The sequence below is a fragment of the Lutra lutra genome, chromosome 3, assembly GCF_902655055.1.
Source record: "Lutra lutra chromosome 3, mLutLut1.2, whole genome shotgun sequence".
Lineage (NCBI taxonomy): Eukaryota > Metazoa > Chordata > Mammalia > Carnivora > Mustelidae > Lutra > Lutra lutra.
Genome location: NC_062280.1, coordinates 101,619,899 through 101,641,594, shown reverse-complemented (window position 1 = coordinate 101,641,594; position 21,696 = coordinate 101,619,899). Strand labels below are relative to the sequence as shown.

The following is a 21,696-nucleotide window of genomic DNA, read 5'->3' as shown; positions in this document are numbered from 1 at the left end:
AATCAAATGTGACTAACTTGCTTTAAATCTTAATGCATTTTGCCAAGATCAGTTGCAGAGTCTGAAACTTAGGTATTAACCTCAAGCATTGAGTCTTCCTGAGGAAATCTGTACCCCTAACCCAGCTGACAACTGGTGCATGATCAAACTGGATAGAGGTTTTTATTACCTGATTTCCTTTTTATATTCTCAGCTATCATGAAAACTTCATTCAGTAGTTATTACAAATGACCCTTTAGATGGGTTTTATTTTGTTCCCCATGCGATGGCTTTTAAACAATGACAGATGTTCTTAATGAGAATAACTAAAAACAAGTGGTTTTCATGCACTTTTTGAGCAGTAAAGATTTTTGTTTCTCCTTTCCCATAGTCAGAAAAATTCAGCATCTAATTCCAGAATGACATAAAATGATTACTCACTTTCATTAGTTAAGCATCACCAAAATCAAATCTCTCTAGCCTGAACAAAATGTATTTGTACGTATGTGTATACACACACACACACACACACACCCTTCAAATGTAGTAGATGTGAATCACAACCAATCAAAATATAAGCACATGCAAAGACATGAAAGCATGAAGGCAATTTTGAGCAGAAATAAGAGGAAATGGAGCTATAAATATTGTTATAGAATGAACAGATTTCTCTCAGATTTTGCATAAAAATATGTTGTTTGTGTTCTTTTGAAACTAAATCTATTCGACTCACCTTCATATAACCAGTCAGCAATCCCATTAAAGATAATTCCTTCTTTTCCAGAAGATGTCAGTCGCAATGAACTGCTCTTTATATCAGGTTGATAGTAGATATTATTCTCAAAAATATAAATCTAGATCCGGAAACATAAAAGACCCCAAAATGCAATATATTAGGAAGCTTTTTAAAATACCTTCATACTATAGATTAATAGCTGAAGCACTAAGTGTTATATTATTTGCCTGCTTTCAGTTTATGTTTGTTTAATACATACATTTGCATTGCTTTCAATTATTAATGGCAGTTTCCTTTCTTATCATATCAATATCAAATTGTCATTTAGAAATTACACAGTACCACTACTGAAGCATTTAAATCCACATTTTCAACAATAATTTTTCATCCACTTAATCTCTTTTCTCCCACAAAATTGATTTGGGTTTGAGATAACACTTTGCATACTTAAGAGACTGAAAAACCAAAATAGATGCCATTTTAGTAATAGCCAACTACTTAAAAGGCTCAATTTGGGGTCTTTAACTTTTACAAAAATGGATTTGGTCATCAATAAAATAACCTCTATATAATCTCTTTTTTTAAAGGTTTTATTTATTCATTTGACAGAGAGAGAGAGAGAGCACACACAAGCAGGGGGAGGGGCAGGCAGAGGGAGAGGGAGAAGCTGGTTCCCCTCTGAGCAAGAAGCCCGAAGCAGGGCTCAATCTCAGGATCCTGGGATCATGACGAGAGCTAAAAGCAGATACCCTACCAACTAAGCCACTCAGGTGCCCCTCTAGAGAATATTTCTACTTCCACCCAGCTTGACTCATATACTCTGATGAAAGAAGAGGACGGCAAAATTCCTTTGAATTTATAAATGGGACACACCCTGCTATGCGCCACTCTTCCCTGGCAATTCTTTTCCTAAATAGCTCACTAGTGATAATGGCCATGTGCTTCAGGGTTCAAGAGAGAGTTCTAATTTGAACACATCACAAAGTCTTCCAAAATAATATCATCAACAACAGCCCCCACAATAGGAACTACAGAAATTAAACAGGGTCTGTCCACACAAAATAGAATTCAGGATAAAATTATCAGTAAACCATGTTCAAATATTTTTAATACCAAAAATTTCAAACTGCTGGTCTCTGGATAATAAAACCTTCAGAGAACCATGTTTCATCCACATGTTGGGGAAACAGAATGTCACCTAATTGAAACCACACTGAACATTCTACTAGAAAGGTAGAAGACAACTTAGAGCCCTTCGTTCAGCACGTTACAGAACCACTACATAATAGTGAACAGAGCAAACACCAGAACTCCTGATACAATCCTCTAATTATGAGATCCTAGATTTTAAATCTTGGTGTGCAAAATGATGAAAGCAAACTTAATATCCAGAAAATTTCATTAACATTCTACTTTGAGTCTGGTGATTTGGCAAGTATACGAGTGAGTGGGTCTAATTATCATTTCAACACTGCATGTCATTTATATTACAGGTGAGAATGCCAAAATAAGATGAAGAATTTTTGAGGGGTGAGGGTAGGGAGAAAGAAAGATACATTAGGGTGTTCACAAGAGAGGGCTATATCATGAGGAAGCCTAAATTTAAAATCCAAGTGACTTAGATAATTTTCTGAGCCTTTTAAAATCTCATTCCTCTCCTTTATAAAATGTGGATAAGTCTCACACGTGCCTTACAGTCTCCTACCTTCTGTGAAGCATACATAACTTGATGAATGTAGAACATGTAATACATGTGACTTTGCTTAGAAACGGCTAATTTGGTTCAAAATCCTAAGCTTTATGGAGGCTACAAATTCTAAATCAAAATAAAATTTCTACAGCTTAAGCCAAACTGTTAATTATCCCAAACCATCGACCAGCATTACATTATTATGTTGGTAATATATGGACCAGGAGCAGCAGGACTAACAGTGGAAAGAGGGGAAGTGATAACAAATGATATCTACTGCTTTCATTTCATTTAGAAAAGTTTTCAAGTGATGATAGGAAATAAGAAATAAGGTTAATATTGAATCTCTGTGGGTCCTACTTAGCTGAAAGTTTGAAAACTATTATCTCGGGTGTCTGAAAACTAGATGAAAGTTAGCTTTAATGACTTTCACAGTCCCTTATAATGAAAAAAAAAATCACTTTATTCTAGCCATCTAAAGCTTGAGCTTTACATCACTACCTCCTTTTGCCTTTCACAAATAGTATGTGAAACAGGCTCACAAAATCTTCCTTACTTGGAAGGGATCCCCTTTTTGTACCCGAACCTTCTCCTTGGGACTTGGGAGCAATAATGGTTCAGATCACCCACACTCATGCTACCTAAGCACATGTGGCTATTCTTCAGAGTAGAGGTGACTTAGTCCAAAGTAAGAGAGTTCCAGATCCTCAGCTTTCTGAAAGGAACAAACTCTAAGTCAAAACAATTGATAAAACCTCCACGATTTCAGCAGATGTATAAATTATCCAAAACCATTGACCAGTAATTACATTTATATTTGAAGAACAGATTGGATGATATTCAGAATCCATATGAAACTGACATCTGCTTCAATGTAAAAGAACAGGCAATATGGAATCAGAATTTTAATGCCATTTGCTGAAAGCTGCAATGCCAAGGAATGTCCACAAGATCTTTTTTCTTTTTTTTTTTTTTTAAAGATTTTATTTATTTATTTGTCAGAGAGAGAGAGGGAGAGAGAGCAAGCACAGGCAGTCAGAATGGCAGGCAGAGGCAGAGGGAGAAGCAGGCTCCCTGATGAGCAAGGAGCCCGATGCGGGACTCGATCCCAGGACGCTGGGATCATGACCTGAGCCGAAGGCAGCTGCTTAACCAACTGAGCCACCCAGGCGTCCCTACAAGATGTTTTTTCTAAGGACAAAAAGTTAGCGACTGCCTTCAGGAAAATGTACATTCATAATCTTCTAATCTGTTTTTTTTTAAGAGATTTTATATATTTATTTGAGAGAGAGTGAGCAAAAGGGGGAGAGAGAGTGAGAGAGAGAGAGAGAGAGCACAAGCAGAGAGGGAGATGGAGAAGCAGACTCCCTGCTGAGCAGAGACCTCCCCCCACAATGGGCACGATAACCAGGACCCTGGGATCATGACCTGAGCTGAAAGCAGACACTTAGCCAACTGAGCCACAGGCACCTCTTCTAACTTCTTTTAAATAGCCAAAGGTTTTCCTTGGATTATACTACTTTCAAATAATAATCACAAACTTTAACTACTAGCTTAACAATACGAGAAGCGCAGATATTCACAGGTACTACCAGGGCACTCTGATAAAATGAAACTGGATCCAAATGTCAATCATCAAGGGTGGGGACCAGATTTAAATCATATTGAAAATATGACAAACGCTAACGCCATTTATCCTAATGTTATTGACTAAGATGTCATAATATTTTTGATGCCATTAATCAATTCCTTCAATGAGCCACCTAAACAGTATAAAAAATAGGAATGGAGAGCTATTTGACCATGTTACTCTTCAATTTAGATAGCAAGCCAACAACCCAGTTTTTCAAAATCAATGGTCTTAATACACTTAAAAAAATATTCAAAACTGGTGAAGTTGCCAGAAGGGAACAGGAAGGCAACTGAAGTACTTTGTGCTGAATCATGACAAGTTAAGAAACATGTAATAAATGTTCTAAGAAATTAATGAGTGTGCTAGTTGATACTGGTCATTACCAAGTGATTGGACATAGCAGCATCACTTCTGTGGAGGAGTTTATAACAGCCAAATTTTCACCTTTTCTTCCCAACTGCCACAACCACTGGGAATGCTTATGATGGTGGATCCCTCAGAAGCCTGGACTGCTGGGTGAAGAGGCGTGGAGCAAATCCCCTCTCCATCCTAGCCAACTTGTAATGGACACATAGCAAGAAATGAACATCTGGGGGCGCCTGGGTGGCTCAGTGGGTTAAAGCCTCTGCCTTCAGCTCAGGTCATGATCCCAGGGTCCTGGGATCGAGCCCCACATCGGGCTCTCTGCTCCGCAGGGAGCCTGCTTCCTCCTCTCTCTCTGCTCCGCAGGGAGCCTGCTTCCTCCTCTCTCTCTCTCTGCCTGACTTTCTGCCTGCTTGTGATCTCTGTCTGTCAAATAAATAAATAAAATCTTTAAAAAAAAAAAAAAAAAAGAAATGAACATCTGATGTTAAAAGTCATTAAGATTTTGGAACTGAGAATAATTACAATGTAAATTAGCCTACTGTGACTGGTTCAACCAGAGACAATGCCTGATAATGGCAGACTCTGGTGAACTTTTAAACAGCTTTAAAAAAACCCAGCAAAATAAAACAAGAATTGAAAATTAGACCTATGGGGGGAGGAGTCAAGATGGCGGAGAAGTAGCTGGCTGAGACTACTTCGGGTAGCGGGAGATCAGCTAAATAGCTTATCTAAAGATTGCAAACACCTACAAATCCAACGGGAGATTGAAGAGAAGAAGAACAGCAATTCCAGAAACAGAAAATCAACCACTTTCTGCAAGGTAGGACTGGCGGAGAAGTGAATCCAAAGCGACCGGAAGATAGACCGCGGGGGGAGGGGCCGGCTCCCGGCGAGCGGCGGAGCAACGGAGCAAAATCAGGACTTTTAAAAGTCTGTTCTGCTGAGGGACATCGCTCCAGAGGCTTAACTGGGGTGAAGCCCAGGCGGGGTAAGCGCGGCCTCAGGTCCCGCAGGGTTGCAGAAGGATCGGGGGTGTCTCAGTGTCGCAGAGCTTACCGGTATTGGAACGGGGAAGCCGGCTGCAGAGACAGAGCCGAGGAGTGACTCTCAGCTCAGGGTTGCCTTGAACCGGTCGCAGGCTCGGTCAGCTCGGAGCGCGGCCAGAGGCCAGGGTGGCGGGAGTCATTGGGCGCTGTTCTCTGAGGGCGCACTGAGGAGTGGGGCCCCGGGCTCTCGGCTCCTCCGGGCCGGAGACCGGGAGGCCGCCATCTTTATTCCCGTCCTCTGGACTCTACGGAAAGCGCTCAGGGAACAAAAGCTCCCGAAAGCGAACCCGAGCGGATGACTCAGCGCGGCCCCGGGTAAGGGCTGTGCAACTCCGCCTGGGGCAAAGACGCTTGAGAATCACTACAACGGGCCCCTCCCCCAGAAGAGCAACAGGAAACCCAGCCAGGACCAAGTTCACCTACCAAGGAGAACGGCGGAATTCCAGAGGAGAAGAAAGCAAAGCACGGAACTCATGGCTTTCTCCCCATGATTTTTTAGCCTTGCAGTTAATTTAATTTTTTTTTCTTTTTCAATTTTTTTTCTTTTTCTCTTCTTCTGCTAAATTTTTTTTTAACTTTTACCATTTTCTTTTTTTTAACGTTTTTTAAATAGTTTATCTAATATATATATATATTTCTTCCTCTTTTTATATTTTTTTTCTTTATCGGCTTTCTTTTTTTTAATAGTTTTTTTTTTTCTTTCTTTCTGAACCCCTTTTTATCCCCTTTCTCCCCGCTCACAATTCAGGATCTCTTCTGATTTGGCTAAAGCATATTTTCCTGGGGTTGTTGCCACCCTTTTAGTATTTTACTTGCACCTTCATAAACTCTTATCTGGACAAAATGACAAGGCGGAAAAATTCACAACAAGAAAAAGAACAAGAGGCAATACCAAAGGCTAGGGACCTAATCAATACAGACATTGGTAATATGTCAGATATAGAGTTCAGAATGATGATTCTCAAGGTTCTAGCCGGGCTTGAAAAAGGCATGGAAGATATTAAAGCAACCCTCTCGGGAGATATAAAAGCCCTTTCTGGAGAAATAAAAGAACTAAAATCTAACCAAGTTGAAATCAAAAAAGCTATTAATGAGGTGCAATAAAAAATGGAGGCTCTCACTGCTAGGATAAATGAGGCAGAAGAAAGAATTAGCGATATAGAAGACCAAATGACAGAGAATAAAGAAGCTGAGCAAAAGAGGGACAAACAGCTACTGGACCACGAGGGGAGAATTCGAGAGATAAGTGACACCATAAGATGAAACAACATTAGAATAATTGGGATTCCAGAAGAAGAGGAAACAGAGAGGGGAGCAGAAGGTATATTGGAGAGAATTATTGGAGAGAATTTCCCCAATATGGCAAAGGGAACAAGCATCAAAATCCAGGAGGTTCAGAGAACCCCCCTCAAAATCAATAAGAATAGGTCCATACCCCGTCACCTAATAGTAAAATTGACAAGTCTTAGTGACAAAGAAAAGATCCTGAAAGCAGCCCGGGAAAAGAAGTCTGTAACGTACAATGGTAAAAATATTAGATTGGCGGCAGACTTATCCACAGAGACCTGGCAGGCCAGAAAGAGCTGGCATGATATATTCAGAGTACTAAACGAGAAAAACATGCAGCCAAGAATACTATATCCAGCTAGGCTATCATTGAAAATAGACGGAGAGATTAAAAGCTTCCAGGACAACAAAAACTGAAAGAATTTGCAAATACCAAACCAGCTCTACAGGAAATATTGAAAGGGGTCCTCTAAGCAAAGAGAGACCCTCAAAGTAGTAGATCAGAAAGAAACGGAGACAATATACAATAACAGTCACCTTACAGGCAATACAATGGCACTAAATTCATATCTCTCAATACTTACCCTGAATGTTAATGGGCTAAATGCCCCAATCAAAAGACACAGGGTATCAGAATGGATAAAAAAACAAAAACCATCTATATATTGCCTACAAGAAACTCATCTTACACCCGAAGACACCTCCAGGTTTAAAGTGAGGGGGTGGAAAAGAATTTACCATGCTAATGGACATCAGAAGAAAGCAGGAGTGGCAATCCTTATATCAGATCACTTAATTTTAAGCCAAAGATTATAATAAGAGATGAGGAAGGACACTATATCATACTCAAAGGAACTGTCCAACAAGAAGATCTAACAATTTTAAATATCTATGCCCCTAACGTGGGAGCAGCCAACTATATAAACCAATTAATAACAAAATCAAAGAAACACATCGACAAGAATACAATAATAGTAGGGGATTTTAACACTCCCCTCACTGAAATGGACAGATCATCCAAGCAAAAGATCAACAAGGAAATCAAGGCCTTAAATGACACACTGGACCAGATGGACATCACAGATATATTCAGAACATTTCATCCCAAAGCAACAGAATACACATTCTTCTCTAGTGCACATGGAACGTTCTCCAGAATAGATCACATTCTTGGTCCTAAATCAAGTCTCAACCGGTATCAAAAGATTGGGATCATTCCCTGCATATGTTCAGACCACAATGCTCTAAAGCTAGAACTCAATAACAAGAGGAAATTTGGAAAGAACCCAAATACATGGAGACTAAACAGCATCCTTCTAAAGAATGAATGGGTCAACCAGGAAATCAAAGAAGAATTGAAAAAAATTATGGAAACAAATGATAATGAAAACACAACAGTTCAGAATCTGTGGGACACAACAAAGGCAGTCCTGAGAGGAAAATATATAGCGGTACAAGCCTTTCTCAAGAAACAAGAAAGGTCTCAGGTACACAACCTAACCCTACACCTCAAGGAGCTGGAGAAAGAACAAGAAAGAAACCCTAAACCCAGCAGGAGAAGAGAAATCATAAAGATCAGAGCAGAAATCAATGAAATAGAAACCAAAAAAACAATAGAACAAATCAACGAAACTAGGAGCTGGTTCTTTGAAAGAATTAATAAGATTGATAAACCTGGCCAGACTTATCAAAAAGAAAAGAGAGAGGACCCAAATAAATAAAATCATGAATGAAAGAGGAGAGATCACAACGAACACCAAAGAAATACAGACAATTATAAGAACATACTATGAGCAACTCTACGCCAACAAATTTGACAATCTGGAAGAAATGGATGCATTCCTAGAGACATATAAACTACCACAACTGAACCAGGAAGAAATAGAAAGCCTGAACAGACCCATAACCAGTAAGGAGATTGAAACAGTCATCAAAATCTCCAAACAAACAAAAGCCCAGGGCCAGACGGCTTCCCGGGGGAATTCTACCAAACATTTAAAGAAGAACTAATTCCTATTCTCCTGAAACTGTTCCAAAAAATAGCAATAGAAGGAAAACTTCCAAACTCATTTTATGAGGCCAGCATCACCTTGATCCCAAAACCAGACAAGGATCCCAACAAAAAAGAGAACTACAGACCAATATCCTTGATGAACACAGATGCAAAAATTCTCGCCAAAATACTAGCCAATAGGATTCAACAGTACGTTAAAAGGATTATTCACCACGACCAAGTGGGATTTATTCCAGGGCTGCAAGGCTGGTTCAACATCCGCAAATCAATCAATGTGATACAACACATTAATAAAAGAAAGAACAAGAACCATATGATACTCTCCATAGATGCTGAAAAAGCATTTGACAAAGTACAGCATCCCTTCCTGATCAAAACTCTTCAAAGTGTAGGGATAGACGGCACATACCTCAATATTATCAAAGCCATCTATGAAAAACCCACCGCAAATTTCATTCTCAATGGAGAAAAACTGAAAGCTTTTCCGCTAAGGTCAGGAACACGGCAGGGATGTCCGTTATCACCACTGCTATTCAACATAGTACTAGAAGTCCTAGCCTCAGCAATCAGACAACAAAAGGAAATTAAAGGCATCCAAATCGGCAAAGAAGAAGTCAAACTATCACTCTTCGCAGATGATATGATACTCTATGTGGAAAACCCAAAAGACTCCACTCCAAAACTGCTAGAACTTGTACAGGAATTCAGTAAAGTGTCAGGATATAAAATCAATGCACAGAAATCAGTTGCATTTCTCTACACCAACAACAAGACAGAAGAAAGAGAAATTAAGGAGTCCATCCCATTTACAATTGCACCGAAAACTGTAAGATACCTAGGAATAAACCTAACCAAAGAGACTAAGAATCTATACTCAGAAAACTATAAAGTACTCATGAAAGAAATTGAGGAAGACACAAAGAAATGGAAAAATGTTCCATGCTCCTGGATTGGAAGAATAAATATTGTGAAAATGTCTATGCTACCTAAAGCAATCTACACATTTAATGCAATTCCTATCAAAGTACCATCCATTTTTTTCAAAGAAATGGAACAAATAATCCTAAAACTTATATGGAACCAGAAAAGACATCGAATAGCCAAAGGAATATTGAAAAAGAAAGCCAAAGTTGGTGGCATCACAATTCCGGACTTCAAGCTCTATTACAAAGCTGTCATCATCAAGACAGCATGGTACTGGCACAAAAACAGACACATAGATCAATGGAACAGAATAGAGAGCCCAGAAATGGACCCTCAACTCTATGGTCAACTCATCTTCGACAAAGCAGGAAAGAATGTCCAATGGAACAAAGACAGCCTCTTCAATAAATGGTGTTGGGAAAATTGGACAGCCACATGCAGAAAAATGAAATTGGATCATTTCCTTACACCACACACGAAAATAGACTCAAAATGGATGAAGGATCTCAATGTGAGAAAGGAATCCATCAAAATCCTCGAGGAAAACACAGGCAGCAACCTCTTCGACGTCAGCCGCAGCAACATCTTCCTAGGAACATCACCAAAGGCAAGGGAAGCAAGGGCAAAAATGAACTTTTGGGATTTTATAAAAATCAAAAGCTTTTGCACAGCAAAGGAAACAGTGAACAAAACCAAAAGACAACTGACAGAATGGGAGAAGATATTTGCAAATGACATATCAGATAAAGGGCTAGTGTCCAAAATCTATAAAGAACTTAGCAAACTCAACACCCAAAGAACAAATAATCCAATCAAGAAATGGGCAGAGGACATGAACAGACATTTCTGCAAAGAAGACATCCAGATGGCCAACAGACACATGAAAAAGTGCTCCATATCACTCGGCATCAGGGAAATACAAATCAAAACCACCATGAGATATCACCTCACACCAGTCAGAATGGCTAAAATTAACAAGTCAGGAAATGACAGATGCTGGCGAGGATGCGGAGAAAGGGGAACCCTCCTACACTGTTGGTGGGAATGCAAGCTGGTGCAACCACTCTGGAAAACAGCATGGAGGTTCCTCAAAATGTTGAAAATAGAACTACCCTATGACCCAGCAATTGCACTGCTGGGTATTTACCCTAAAGATACAAACGTAGTGATCCGAAGGGGCACGTGCACCCGAATGTTTATAGCAGCAATGTCTACAATAGCCAAACTATGGAAAGAACCTAGATGTCCATCAACAGACGAATGGATAAAGAAGATGTGGTATATATACACAATGGAATACTATGCAGCCATCAAAAGAAATGAAATCTTGCCATTTGCGACGACGTGGATGGAACTAGAGGGTATCATGCTTAGCGAAATAAGTCAATTGGAGAAAGACAACTATCATATGATCTCCCTGATATGAGGGAGAGGAGATGCAACATGGGGGGTCGAGGGGGTAGGAGAAGAGTAAATGAAACAAGATGGGATTGGGAGGGAGACAAACCATAAGTGACTCTTAATCTCACAAAACAAACTGAGGGTTGATGGGGGGAGGGGGTTGGGAGAGGGGGTGGGGTTATGGATATTGGGGAGGGTATGTGCTATGGTGAGTGTTGTGAAGTGTGTAAACCTGGCGATTCGCAGACCTGTACCCCTGGGGATAAAAATATATGTTTATAAAGCTGTAAAAAAAAAAAAAAAAAGAAAAAGAAAGAAAGGATGAATCCCCAAGTTTTGTAGCAACATGGACGGGACTGGAAGAGATTATGCTGAGTGAAATAAGTCAAGCAGAGAGAGTCAATTATCATATGGTTTCACTTATTTGTGGAGCATAACAAATAGCATGGAGGACAAGGGGAGATGTTGAGGAGAAGGGAGTTGAGGGAAATTGGAAGGGGAGGTGAACCATGAGAGACTATGGACTCTGAAAAACGATCTGAGAATTTTGAAGGGGTGGGGGGTGGGAGGTTGGGGGCACCAGGTGGTGGGCATTGTAGAGGGCACGGATTGCATGGAGCACTGGGTGTGGTGCAAAAAATAATGAATATTGTTATGCTGAAAAAAATAAAAAAATTAAAAAAAAAAGAAAAAAAAAAAAAGAAAATTAGACCTATTTTTCATGAAATACTACTGAAAAGTTATTCCATCTTCACTGATCTTCATAATTTTTTTAAAGATATTTATTTATTTGACAGACAGAGATCACAAGTAGGCAGAAAGGCAGACTGAGAGAGAGAGGGAAGAAGCAGGCTCCCCACCAAGCAGAGAGCCCGATGCGGGGCTCGATCCCAGGACCCTAAGATCATGACCTGAACTGAAGGCAGAGACTTTAACCCACTGAGCCACCCAGGCACCCCAATCTTCATAATTTTATATTAGAAAACTGAATAAGTCAAAAATCCCCAGGCACTATAATGGTGTTAGAGGATCTGTAACAGTCTAGTTGGGGTAGTATTTGGGTTGCTTTCTATTGTGACTTGCTCTCTGGGGGCAGGGGAGGGAAGGTCATTAAGAAATTATCTCAGATAACAGATATTGCTGGCAGGGATAGAGTGAAAGGAGTCCTTTCCTATGTTGATTATGAAAACAAAGTAGTATGCCCAAGTGGGAAAGCTATATGGCAACTGAAAACAAAACACAGTCTATCTCAGCAATCCCAAACCTGGGACCTCATCTTGTAAGGGGCCGGGGAAGCACCAACATACAGAAAATGCTAATGCATGATATTTATTTCCACGTTGTCTATCATGGCCAAAGAGAAGAGTCAAAAGGAAAACCCATCAACGTGAATGCCTGAATGGATTATGATTCACCTGCATCACGTTGTAATATTCAGACTTTGTGGAAAACAAAGCAGTGTGCATGAATTGACATGGAGGAGTTTCACTGAGATATTGTCAAGGGACAAAAGACACAAAACAAAAAATAATTTCATGCACTAAATAACAACAATACTAATACAAACTTATACTAGCAAGAATCTCACTAACAGATATACATGGCCACTGTCTGTTGGTAGTCAGCTCCATGCTGTCCCTATATAGTCTTTGACTAATGTGGGCCAGTAGAAGCCCAAAATCCACATTTCCCAGACCCTCTTGTAGACTAGTCTCAGCTTGTTTGCTAGAAGTGTTCTAGTTACTCTCTGCAAAAAGGAGAGAGCTGGTAGTTAGGAATGAAGGACATTTGCCTTTGGTAGTTGGTCTAGCCAGCTGCAGCCATAGTGGTTCAGGGACAGTTTATAATATTTATAAATATTATAAACATATATATGTATAAAACCATGAAGAAATTATAGGAATACATATTTACATAGGTATTATGTATACATGTATACATTCACATAAACATATGTATGTATGACTGTGACTCTGGAAGGATATATGCCAGTCTTGTAATATGCATGTATATACTGGAAGGTAGATGTACAGTGAGAGAGAGGAATAAAAAACAGGTAATCAAATGGAAAAGGCTAGGAAAATATACTAAAAACACTTGATTTGTACACATATGTAAATTACACAGGTTAGGGTAATATATAAAGTACCAATAATTCAGTGATAATAAAAAATAGTGACAGTAATATAGAAGTTAGTCTGACATGTAGGCTACATGTAATTCTTTTTATTATTTTTTAAAAATTTGAAAGTAATGATAAAGGGGATCTTCTTAACCTGGAGTAGGATTTTTCAACCTACTGACATTGAGGACTAGATATTTCTTGGTTGTGGAAGACTGCCCTGACATTGTGGGAAGACTGGCAGCATCTCTTACTTCTACATACAAGATGCCAATGGCAGCCCCTTCTCTCAGTTGTGACAGTCAAAAAGGTCTCCAGACTACCCAATGTCCCCTGGAGGGAAAAGGCAAAATCACTTCCAGTTGGGAGCCATTCATTTTGAGATAAGTCTATTTTTTTTTTAATTGTGTTATGTTAGTCACCATAAAATACATCATTAGTTTTTGATGCAGTGCTCCACGATTCATTGTTTATGTACAACACCCAGTGCTCCATGCAATACGTGCCCTCCTTAACACCCACCACCAGGCTCACCCTTGAGGTAAGTCGTTTGCACGTGTATGCTCCATAAATGAAATAATTTAAATTCTCAAACCTTTAAAAGCCAATTTGCAATTTGTTGTTCAAAAGTACTCTGCTAGTGTGCCTGGGCTATAAAGATTTTAATGTGTAATCCCTATCTTCAAGAAGATTATAATTTTATGTGAGATAGGCAGGTAAACTCTGAAAATCCAATGAAGAAAAAATACAGATTACAAGGCTTAGCTGTGAGTGGCAGAGGTCAGGTGGGAGGAGTGATTCATGAACATAATTTATGAGATACTGAATTTAAATTATGTCAGAAAGGACAAGGAGTGATTTCAAGAGATACGGAAGGTAGAGATGATGAAATGCCAGGCTAAAGGAACAGAATGAGCTAAATCCAAAGCTGAACAACTATGGAACTATTAGAAGAACTGTACCTTAAGATTCAGGAACACCTCTATATACTTATGACTGTCTAAAAGTTAAGATGGTGGCCAACAACAGAGCAGCTTGGATTCTAGATCAAATGGCTCTAATCTTATTTTTTTTTCCATAATTGACAGCTGCTAAGTTGTTTATGAGCAGGTGAGTAATTAAGAAAATAATTGGTGGCAATGAATGAATGGAAGATGAAAATGGGAGACGGCTGGCAGGACAATTCAAATATTCTGCTTAATAGGGACAATAATTGTAAAAATGGAGTCATTAATCCCAATATGACTTCCTGCTTATGTCTGAAACGTTTGTGAATCCCAATGCCAATGTTTTAGTATCTCACTTGGATCCTTTAAAGCTTCACTCTCCAGAGTCAATCATTGCAGTTTTTAACACTAGTTTCATACCCTTCAAACCATATGTAGTCCTTACCTTTTCCCCAGACCATAGAGAAACTTAACATTCAGTCTCCCAAATCCCGGGTGCCTTCTGGCTTGTGGCCCACCAATTATACTCCAACCCCACCATACTCCCTGAACCAACACTGGCTCTAAAATTTATATGGAACCTTTGCTTTCTACTTTATCAGGAATGGATTTTCTATTTTCAATCATGCCTGCTTATCATTTTTAAAAAAGAATTTATATTAAACTAAATATTGGCTATTAAAATTAATTTAAGGGGTGCCTGGGTGGCTCAGTGGGTTAAAGCCTCTGCCTTCGGCTCAGGTCATGATCCCAGAGTCATGGGATTGAGCCCCGCATCGGGCTCTCTGCTCAGCAGGGAGCCTGCTTCCCCTCCTCTCTCTCTGCCTGCCTCTCTGTCTCCTTGTGATCTCTGTCAATAAATAAATTTTAAAAAATTTAAAAAAATTAAAAATAAAATTAACCTAAGATAATAATATTTTGGAAATAAGTGACACAAAAGAAGATTTTGCAGCAATTTGGAGTCATTGCTAGTGACAGATGTTACCATTTTTCAATAAATGAGAAAGTTTCATCTTATGGACAGTATTAAAACATATAATTATGCATACAATTATTTTTTATTAAGACAAAAAGACTGTAAAAAATAAACCACCTTGAAATCCATCATACACATAAACTGTTGCAAGATACTTAAAATGGTTTTAACATAAAAAGTATTTGAAATATTTAATTCATATTCCATTCATGAATCTAGTTCCACTGAATTTAATCAATTTTCTTTTTTTTTCCTTTTTTTTTTTTTAGATTTTATTTATTTATTTGACAGACAGAGATCACAAGTAGGCAGAGAGGCAGGCAGAGAGAGAGGAGAAAGCAGGCTCCCTGCTGAGCAGAGAGCCCGATGCAGGGCTCGATCCCAGGACTCTGAGATCATGACCTGAGCTGAAGGCAAAGGCTTTAACCCACTGAGCCACCCAGGCGCCCCAGTTCTACTGAATTTAAATAAAATTTTCCTCTTTAAGCAAATGCTAATATGTAAGTCTAGGAAACATTGTGAGGAATAATTCTTTAAAGCCTTTAAGTATAAACTTATAAATAAAAAGTCCTCATTTTGATTTATATAACTTAAAATCTTTGGGTAACATGAAAGAATATAAGCAGAAAAAAAAAATGAAGTAGTTTGGTTTTACAATTAGAATGGCTGAAATGAAAATGAGAGCCAAAAGTTAAGTGTTGCCAAGGATGTAAAGAAGCTGGAACTTTCAAGAACTTCTGGTGGGAGAGTAAATTGGTGTAAACACTTTGTATATATACATGTATATAACTTTATGTAACAGAACATGCATATAACTTTATATACATGTATATAACTTTATGACTCAGCATCTCCATTGGAAGGATATCCTAACAGAAATGTATATGGATGGATAGATGATAGACACATGGACAGATAGGTAGACAGATAGACAGTTTTACATATATATAGGGGAACAGGGATATATATGTGTATGTGTATATATATGTATATATATATATTTCTACATATATACATAGAATCAATACACATATATAAGAATGCTCATAGCAGTGTTATTTATAATAACTGATGATATTGCAAGTCAGGGTAAAAATTACCCTTGGAGGGGAATAGTAGCAGGTAAAAGGGAGAACTGGGGTTCTGGGATATAAACAATATTCTCTTTCTATTGTGAGCACTGTGTACATGGGAGTGTACACAACAATCATATTTGCTGCATGTGGGTTAAACCTAAAGAAAAAGGAAAAAACAGTATGTAGAACTTTATTAGGAATCATAATTCACTTAATATACTACCATAAAGATTACTAATATTTCACTGAAAACTACAGTGTATCATTCAACTTTATAAAAATTCTGTTTCCTTAATTTGCCAGTATGTAATAAATTCTGAGTGTCCATTTATATAATGCAAAGTAAAGCTACGAGCACAAGTTAAATAGTTTGATTACCTCTGACATTTTGGCTTTGAATAAATCTCTCTGTGGGTTATAGAGTACTGCTTTCATTTCTCTGCAGGACCATCTCTCGTATATAGAACAACTCACTCAAATCATTCATGTCACCTTTGCACCAGTACCTGACATTCTAGAGATATAATCACTATCAGAGAACTCTCATCCCTTGACATTTGCAATTATTCATATCAGGAAGCCTTTTCAAAGAGTTCTTATTTCCTAAAACCTTTACAGAACATTATGCATTTTCAAAGAAGTGAAATATATCCCTTTGTCTTAAATTCATAATTATGTATGTCACTTCCCCATCCCAAAGCCCTTTTATCCATGATTTTTAGGAGAAAAATGGATGCCAGATAAAAGTAAGCAAATAGACAACTGACAGCAGACTCTAATCATTTGAAATGTAACAACAACATACTCTATGTTAAATATGTCAGTCCGTCAAACTCATCTTAGGTAAGAGAAGGTAAGAAGAACATTTTGATAACTGAAATTAATAAAAATATTCATGGGCCTCTAGTAATAAACTGGGACCTACAGAAGAAAGTCATTAACATTACTGTATTATTAAAAATATCCTTATGTACTGATACATACGTCAAATGCTAGAGGATGGTATGACCTAGCTACTGTGTATCCAAGTCCTCCTCTATCCCAAGTTCTTCTCTTTCCTTTCTCCTTCACCACCCATCTTCTTGCCTTTTTTCCCTTCTTCTAGTTCTCCATCATAAACCAAATATGTATCTGGCTCCGTTGATATGCTGGGCACTGTGCTAAGCCTTGGGTATAAGATCTCACGATCTAATGTGACTTCACAATACAAGTATACACAAATTAATATAGGTGTGGTAGGTAACAAAAAATAAAGCCAACGTATGGGGACATTAATTCAGGTGAAAATATGATTGCCTAATATGTGTCATGGCAGTTAAACCTGAAATGGAAAATAAAAAGAAAAGCAAGTGTTTGGGAAACTGAGATTTCTATCAGAGAGACATGGGACCTAATCCTGATAGAGCTCTTTGTAAAACTGGGCAACTGAGTTACTTCGCTTCTCTGATACTGTGTCCTCATCTTGTGAAGTGGTAATGTTAATACTTTTCCTGGTGGTCTACAGGATGAAAGAAACCCAAATGAAGTCACAAATGTTGTTCTATGTACCTGCAGAGAGATGCTCAACTTTTCCAAAACTAACTGAAACTAGTAAGTATTGGCCATTAAAAAATATCATAATTTGAAGAGAAACAAACATTCCTCTCAAAAAACAAAAACAAAACAAAACAAATTCCTCTCCAGGTATCCTAAAAAGAAGCCTAAGCATTTGAAGAAGGTAAGTTAATGACTACATAATCAGCTACATAATGTACCTTTTTTCTCTTATCAGGCCACTGATATCTGACTTCCATTCTTATTTTGGAGGATTCTTACATGATGGGAGTATTGGGGGGAAGCAGAGCCTGAACTCTAATCATAAAGTTAAAAAGCTGGATAAACATCCCTAGGTCATGATCTCACCTATGACCCTGAATCTTGAAGGAATAAAGTTGCAGTTGAGAAATTGTTCACAAGGGCAACAACAAATCCTTACGGGTCCAGCAAAGGCAGAGGCGAAATGCCCACTGATGTATCGCCAGTTCAGCATCCTAATCGTTATTTCCTGCAGCATCCCCATCAAATTTTCCTGAACACATGCCAGTGTTCAACAATGTCTGGTTCCTTGTGACTCCTGCTCATTTTCCAGTCCTGTAATTCCAACCTTCTCACTGATACCGATGCCTTTCAGGTATCCTTTCAGGGAATTCCTTTTCTCTTGAAGTGAACCTGAGTATTTCTCTTGCTGGCTTCCAGGAATCCTAATTGCCAGAAGGCATTCAACATTTTAACAGTCAAACTCTCTTGACTGAGGCAAGCCCTTCGCTGTCTTTTACACTGGCAGTAAACTGAATTAGCCCCTCTTTTTGCCCCAGCGAGCTGTCCTCCCTTCCAACCCTCCACAGATTTGCAAAAAGCATGGTACATATACACCTTAGTCTCTGATCTAAAATAATTTGTTTTTATATCTGTCTTATGACTCTTTTTATTTCAAATGGGGACTCCTATATTCATAAAAGAGATTCCCTGAAGGAGGGTTGAGGGAGACTGGAAGAAATTCTCATATGCTTATCAATAAGTCTGTGCCTAATGCTTTCCAGTTTATAGGCATGCTGATAGGAAAACAAATTGAAAAATGCAGACGGTGGAACCAGCCTTGGCTATCTCCCATGCACATTTTCCCACAGCTCTAGACTCTTTATTCCACTTCATGCAATTTTAAGGCATCCTTGGCCACAAATGAAGAAATATAGGTGCTTGTTTGGCTGGGCTTTTTTTTTTTAATAGTACAGAAACATCCAATTTGTTTTTTTTTTTTTTTTACTATATCCTTGCAAAATAGTGGATATCAGTAAAATGATCATGGAAGAGATGACCTTGATAATGCAATGTCTATGTCCAGAATTAACTTGTATATTCTAGTTAATGTTCTTATGAACTCAAATTTAAGTGAGCCAATGATAAACTGAGGATGAAAATCATTGGAATTCAAGCATAACTTGGGATTCAGAATAAAAGCACTTGAAATATTTCCCTGCCCCATGAGGTTCTACAGAAATGGCTGGCCCCCATGCTTCATTTAATCTTCCTGCTGCAGTAGGGTAAAATTAAACCTTTCCTATGATGTATGTGCATCTGTGGCACAATACACCCTAATGAGTTTCTATTCTGTGGATGAAAGCATGTAAGAAGATGTGTAAAAGAGCAACTTCTGACACTCTGTATTTCATGTTTGGTTCTTTGAGGTTCCTTCAGGTCTCTACTTCCATCCATTTAATGAAACGACAAAACTGCATCTTTATGTCAGTGCATCACCAGAGATGATGCCCAATTAAAGAAGTATTCTAGGGACATCTGGGTGGCTCAGTCAGTTGAGTACCTGCCTTTAGCTCAGGTCATGGATCAAGAGTCCTGGGATCAAGCCCCATGCTGGGCTCCCTGTTGGGAGAATCACTTTTTCCAAAAGCTAATGTCAGATGACATTGTGTGTTTCATATTATTTGAAGACACATGTAAATATGTATTTACTACTGGGAAAATATGTTTAACTCTCTTAATGAATAAACTTTAATGAATAAAGTTTAAAGATGAGGAGTGCCTGGGTGGTTCAGTGGGTTAAAGCCTCTACCTTCGGCTCAGTCATGATCTCAGGGTCCTGGGATGGAGCCCCGCATCGGGCTCTCTGCTCAGCAGGGAGTCTGCTTCCCCCTCTCTTTCTGCCTGACTCTCTGCCTACTTGTGATCTCTCTGTCAAATAAATAAATAAAATCTTAAAAAAAAAGTTTAAAGATGAAAGAAGATAGAAAGTTATGTGCAGGGTCGGAGATGGCTATACATGGATTGATGATAGTTGTATACTTAAAGTCACTTATCTGCAATTCTATGATACTCCTACTCTGTGCCATGTCTATGTTAACACTAAGTCTTAGTCCCTGTTGCTGATAAATTCACAGTTTAAAAGAAGATAAGAAAAAAGCTATTTAATAAAATATGGTATTTCTATGATAGAGTGATACACACAGTATTATTGGAATGTAAGTGAAAGACATGGAATATGGATCTCCCCTGCTTTCCAAAAGTTTGTGTTAGGCCACTTCAATTTTATGAAAGACCTACCTTCATACCTGTTTTTACTTACTGAAATAAGTCCCAAGAGAATGTTTGCTTTTAAGAAAAAGTCGTTCCTATACTAAGGTAAGTCTTCTGTGAAAGCCAGGGGCTGTAACTTGTACTTTTTAAGTATGAGGGAGAGATACCTAGAGTCTGAATTTGACTAAGGTACAGGAGGGTCAGAAAAAGCTTCAGGTGTGACATGGCATTCTAGCTGAGCCTACAAGTTTCAGTAGATGTTTCCAGGCAGAAAACAAGATTCCAATAGCACAAGGAAAGGCAGACTTAGATGATCAGACACTGAAAACACAGTGAACAGGGAGGAAAAAAAAAAAAAAACAAAAAACACCCAGAAAGGAAAGTAGGAGAGATAACAAGACAAAGAGATGTGTGATAGGAGCCCAGACTGTAGATATCAAAGAATTATCTGAGAACTAGAAAGAAGTGGGGGAAACATATGAAGATGAGGAGATGCCTTCTGAACAATTTTCCTACTACTGGTTTGAATGATCATTCTGAAAACCAGTTCAGTGTAAAAATGCACTACCATATTAGTCCATTTGTGGAGATACAGAGATGGATAAGGTGTCTTGAAAATTTTTAATTGTGATCCTATAATCTTTCATTTCATTTTGAATTAACCTGAATTATTATTCTCTGTACCTTGTGTTCTAGTTGAACAACAGGAAGTGGAATGGGATCTCAATGATACCGTAATATTAACAACTAAGGCAAAGCCTATTTCAGACTGAAACTCCAAACACCATTCCCACATAGGTCTCCTGATTCTACAGATATTCATACCCTAAACAAATAATATGCCCTGTATTAAAATGGACTGCTTTTCACATTAGCCATTGGTAGGATGTAGGTGTGTTTCTAAGTTTAAAGCACATAATACTTTAACATTAGGGCAGACAAAACAGAGATTAACAGAAAAGAAAATGTAGTATCATATGATTTCACTCATATGTGGAATTTAAGAAACAAAACAAAGGAACAAAGGGAAAACAAAGAGAGAGAGAGAGAGGCAAATCACAGAACAAATTCAACTGCAGAGAACAAACTGGTATTTACCAGAGGGGACATAGGTGGGGGAATGGGAAAAATAGGTGATGGGAAAATTAGGGAGGGCACTTGTTGTGATGAGCACTGGGTGATGTATGGAATTGTTGAATCACTATACTGTACCTGAAACTAATATAATATTGTATGTTGACTAATTGGAATTTAAATAAAAACTGAAAAAAAAAGTAAAAAGAAAAAAAGAGAGAAAAGATGTTTAGATAGCAAGATGCTTTCTGAGGAAGTTCGAACTCAGTTTCCACTGATGACTGGGTATCATAGCTCTTGAGGAGATATATGACTGAGGAACAAACAGTGGGATTCTAGGGTGCTATTGCCAATACA

General features: G+C 38.4%; 1 protein-coding gene across 7 annotated transcripts in view; it reads right to left on the bottom strand.

Annotated features, from left to right (window-relative positions):
• DPP10 (dipeptidyl peptidase like 10) overlaps positions 1-21,696 on the bottom strand; it is a 1,393,698-nt gene that overhangs the window by 111,911 nt on the left and 1,260,091 nt on the right. For all 7 annotated transcript variants that reach the window (XM_047722550.1, XM_047722553.1, XM_047722549.1 and 4 more), the window contains one exon: positions 713-833. In XM_047722550.1, coding sequence (XP_047578506.1) covers positions 713-833 — 121 coding nt within the window. The remainder of the gene's footprint in view (positions 1-712; positions 834-21,696) is intronic.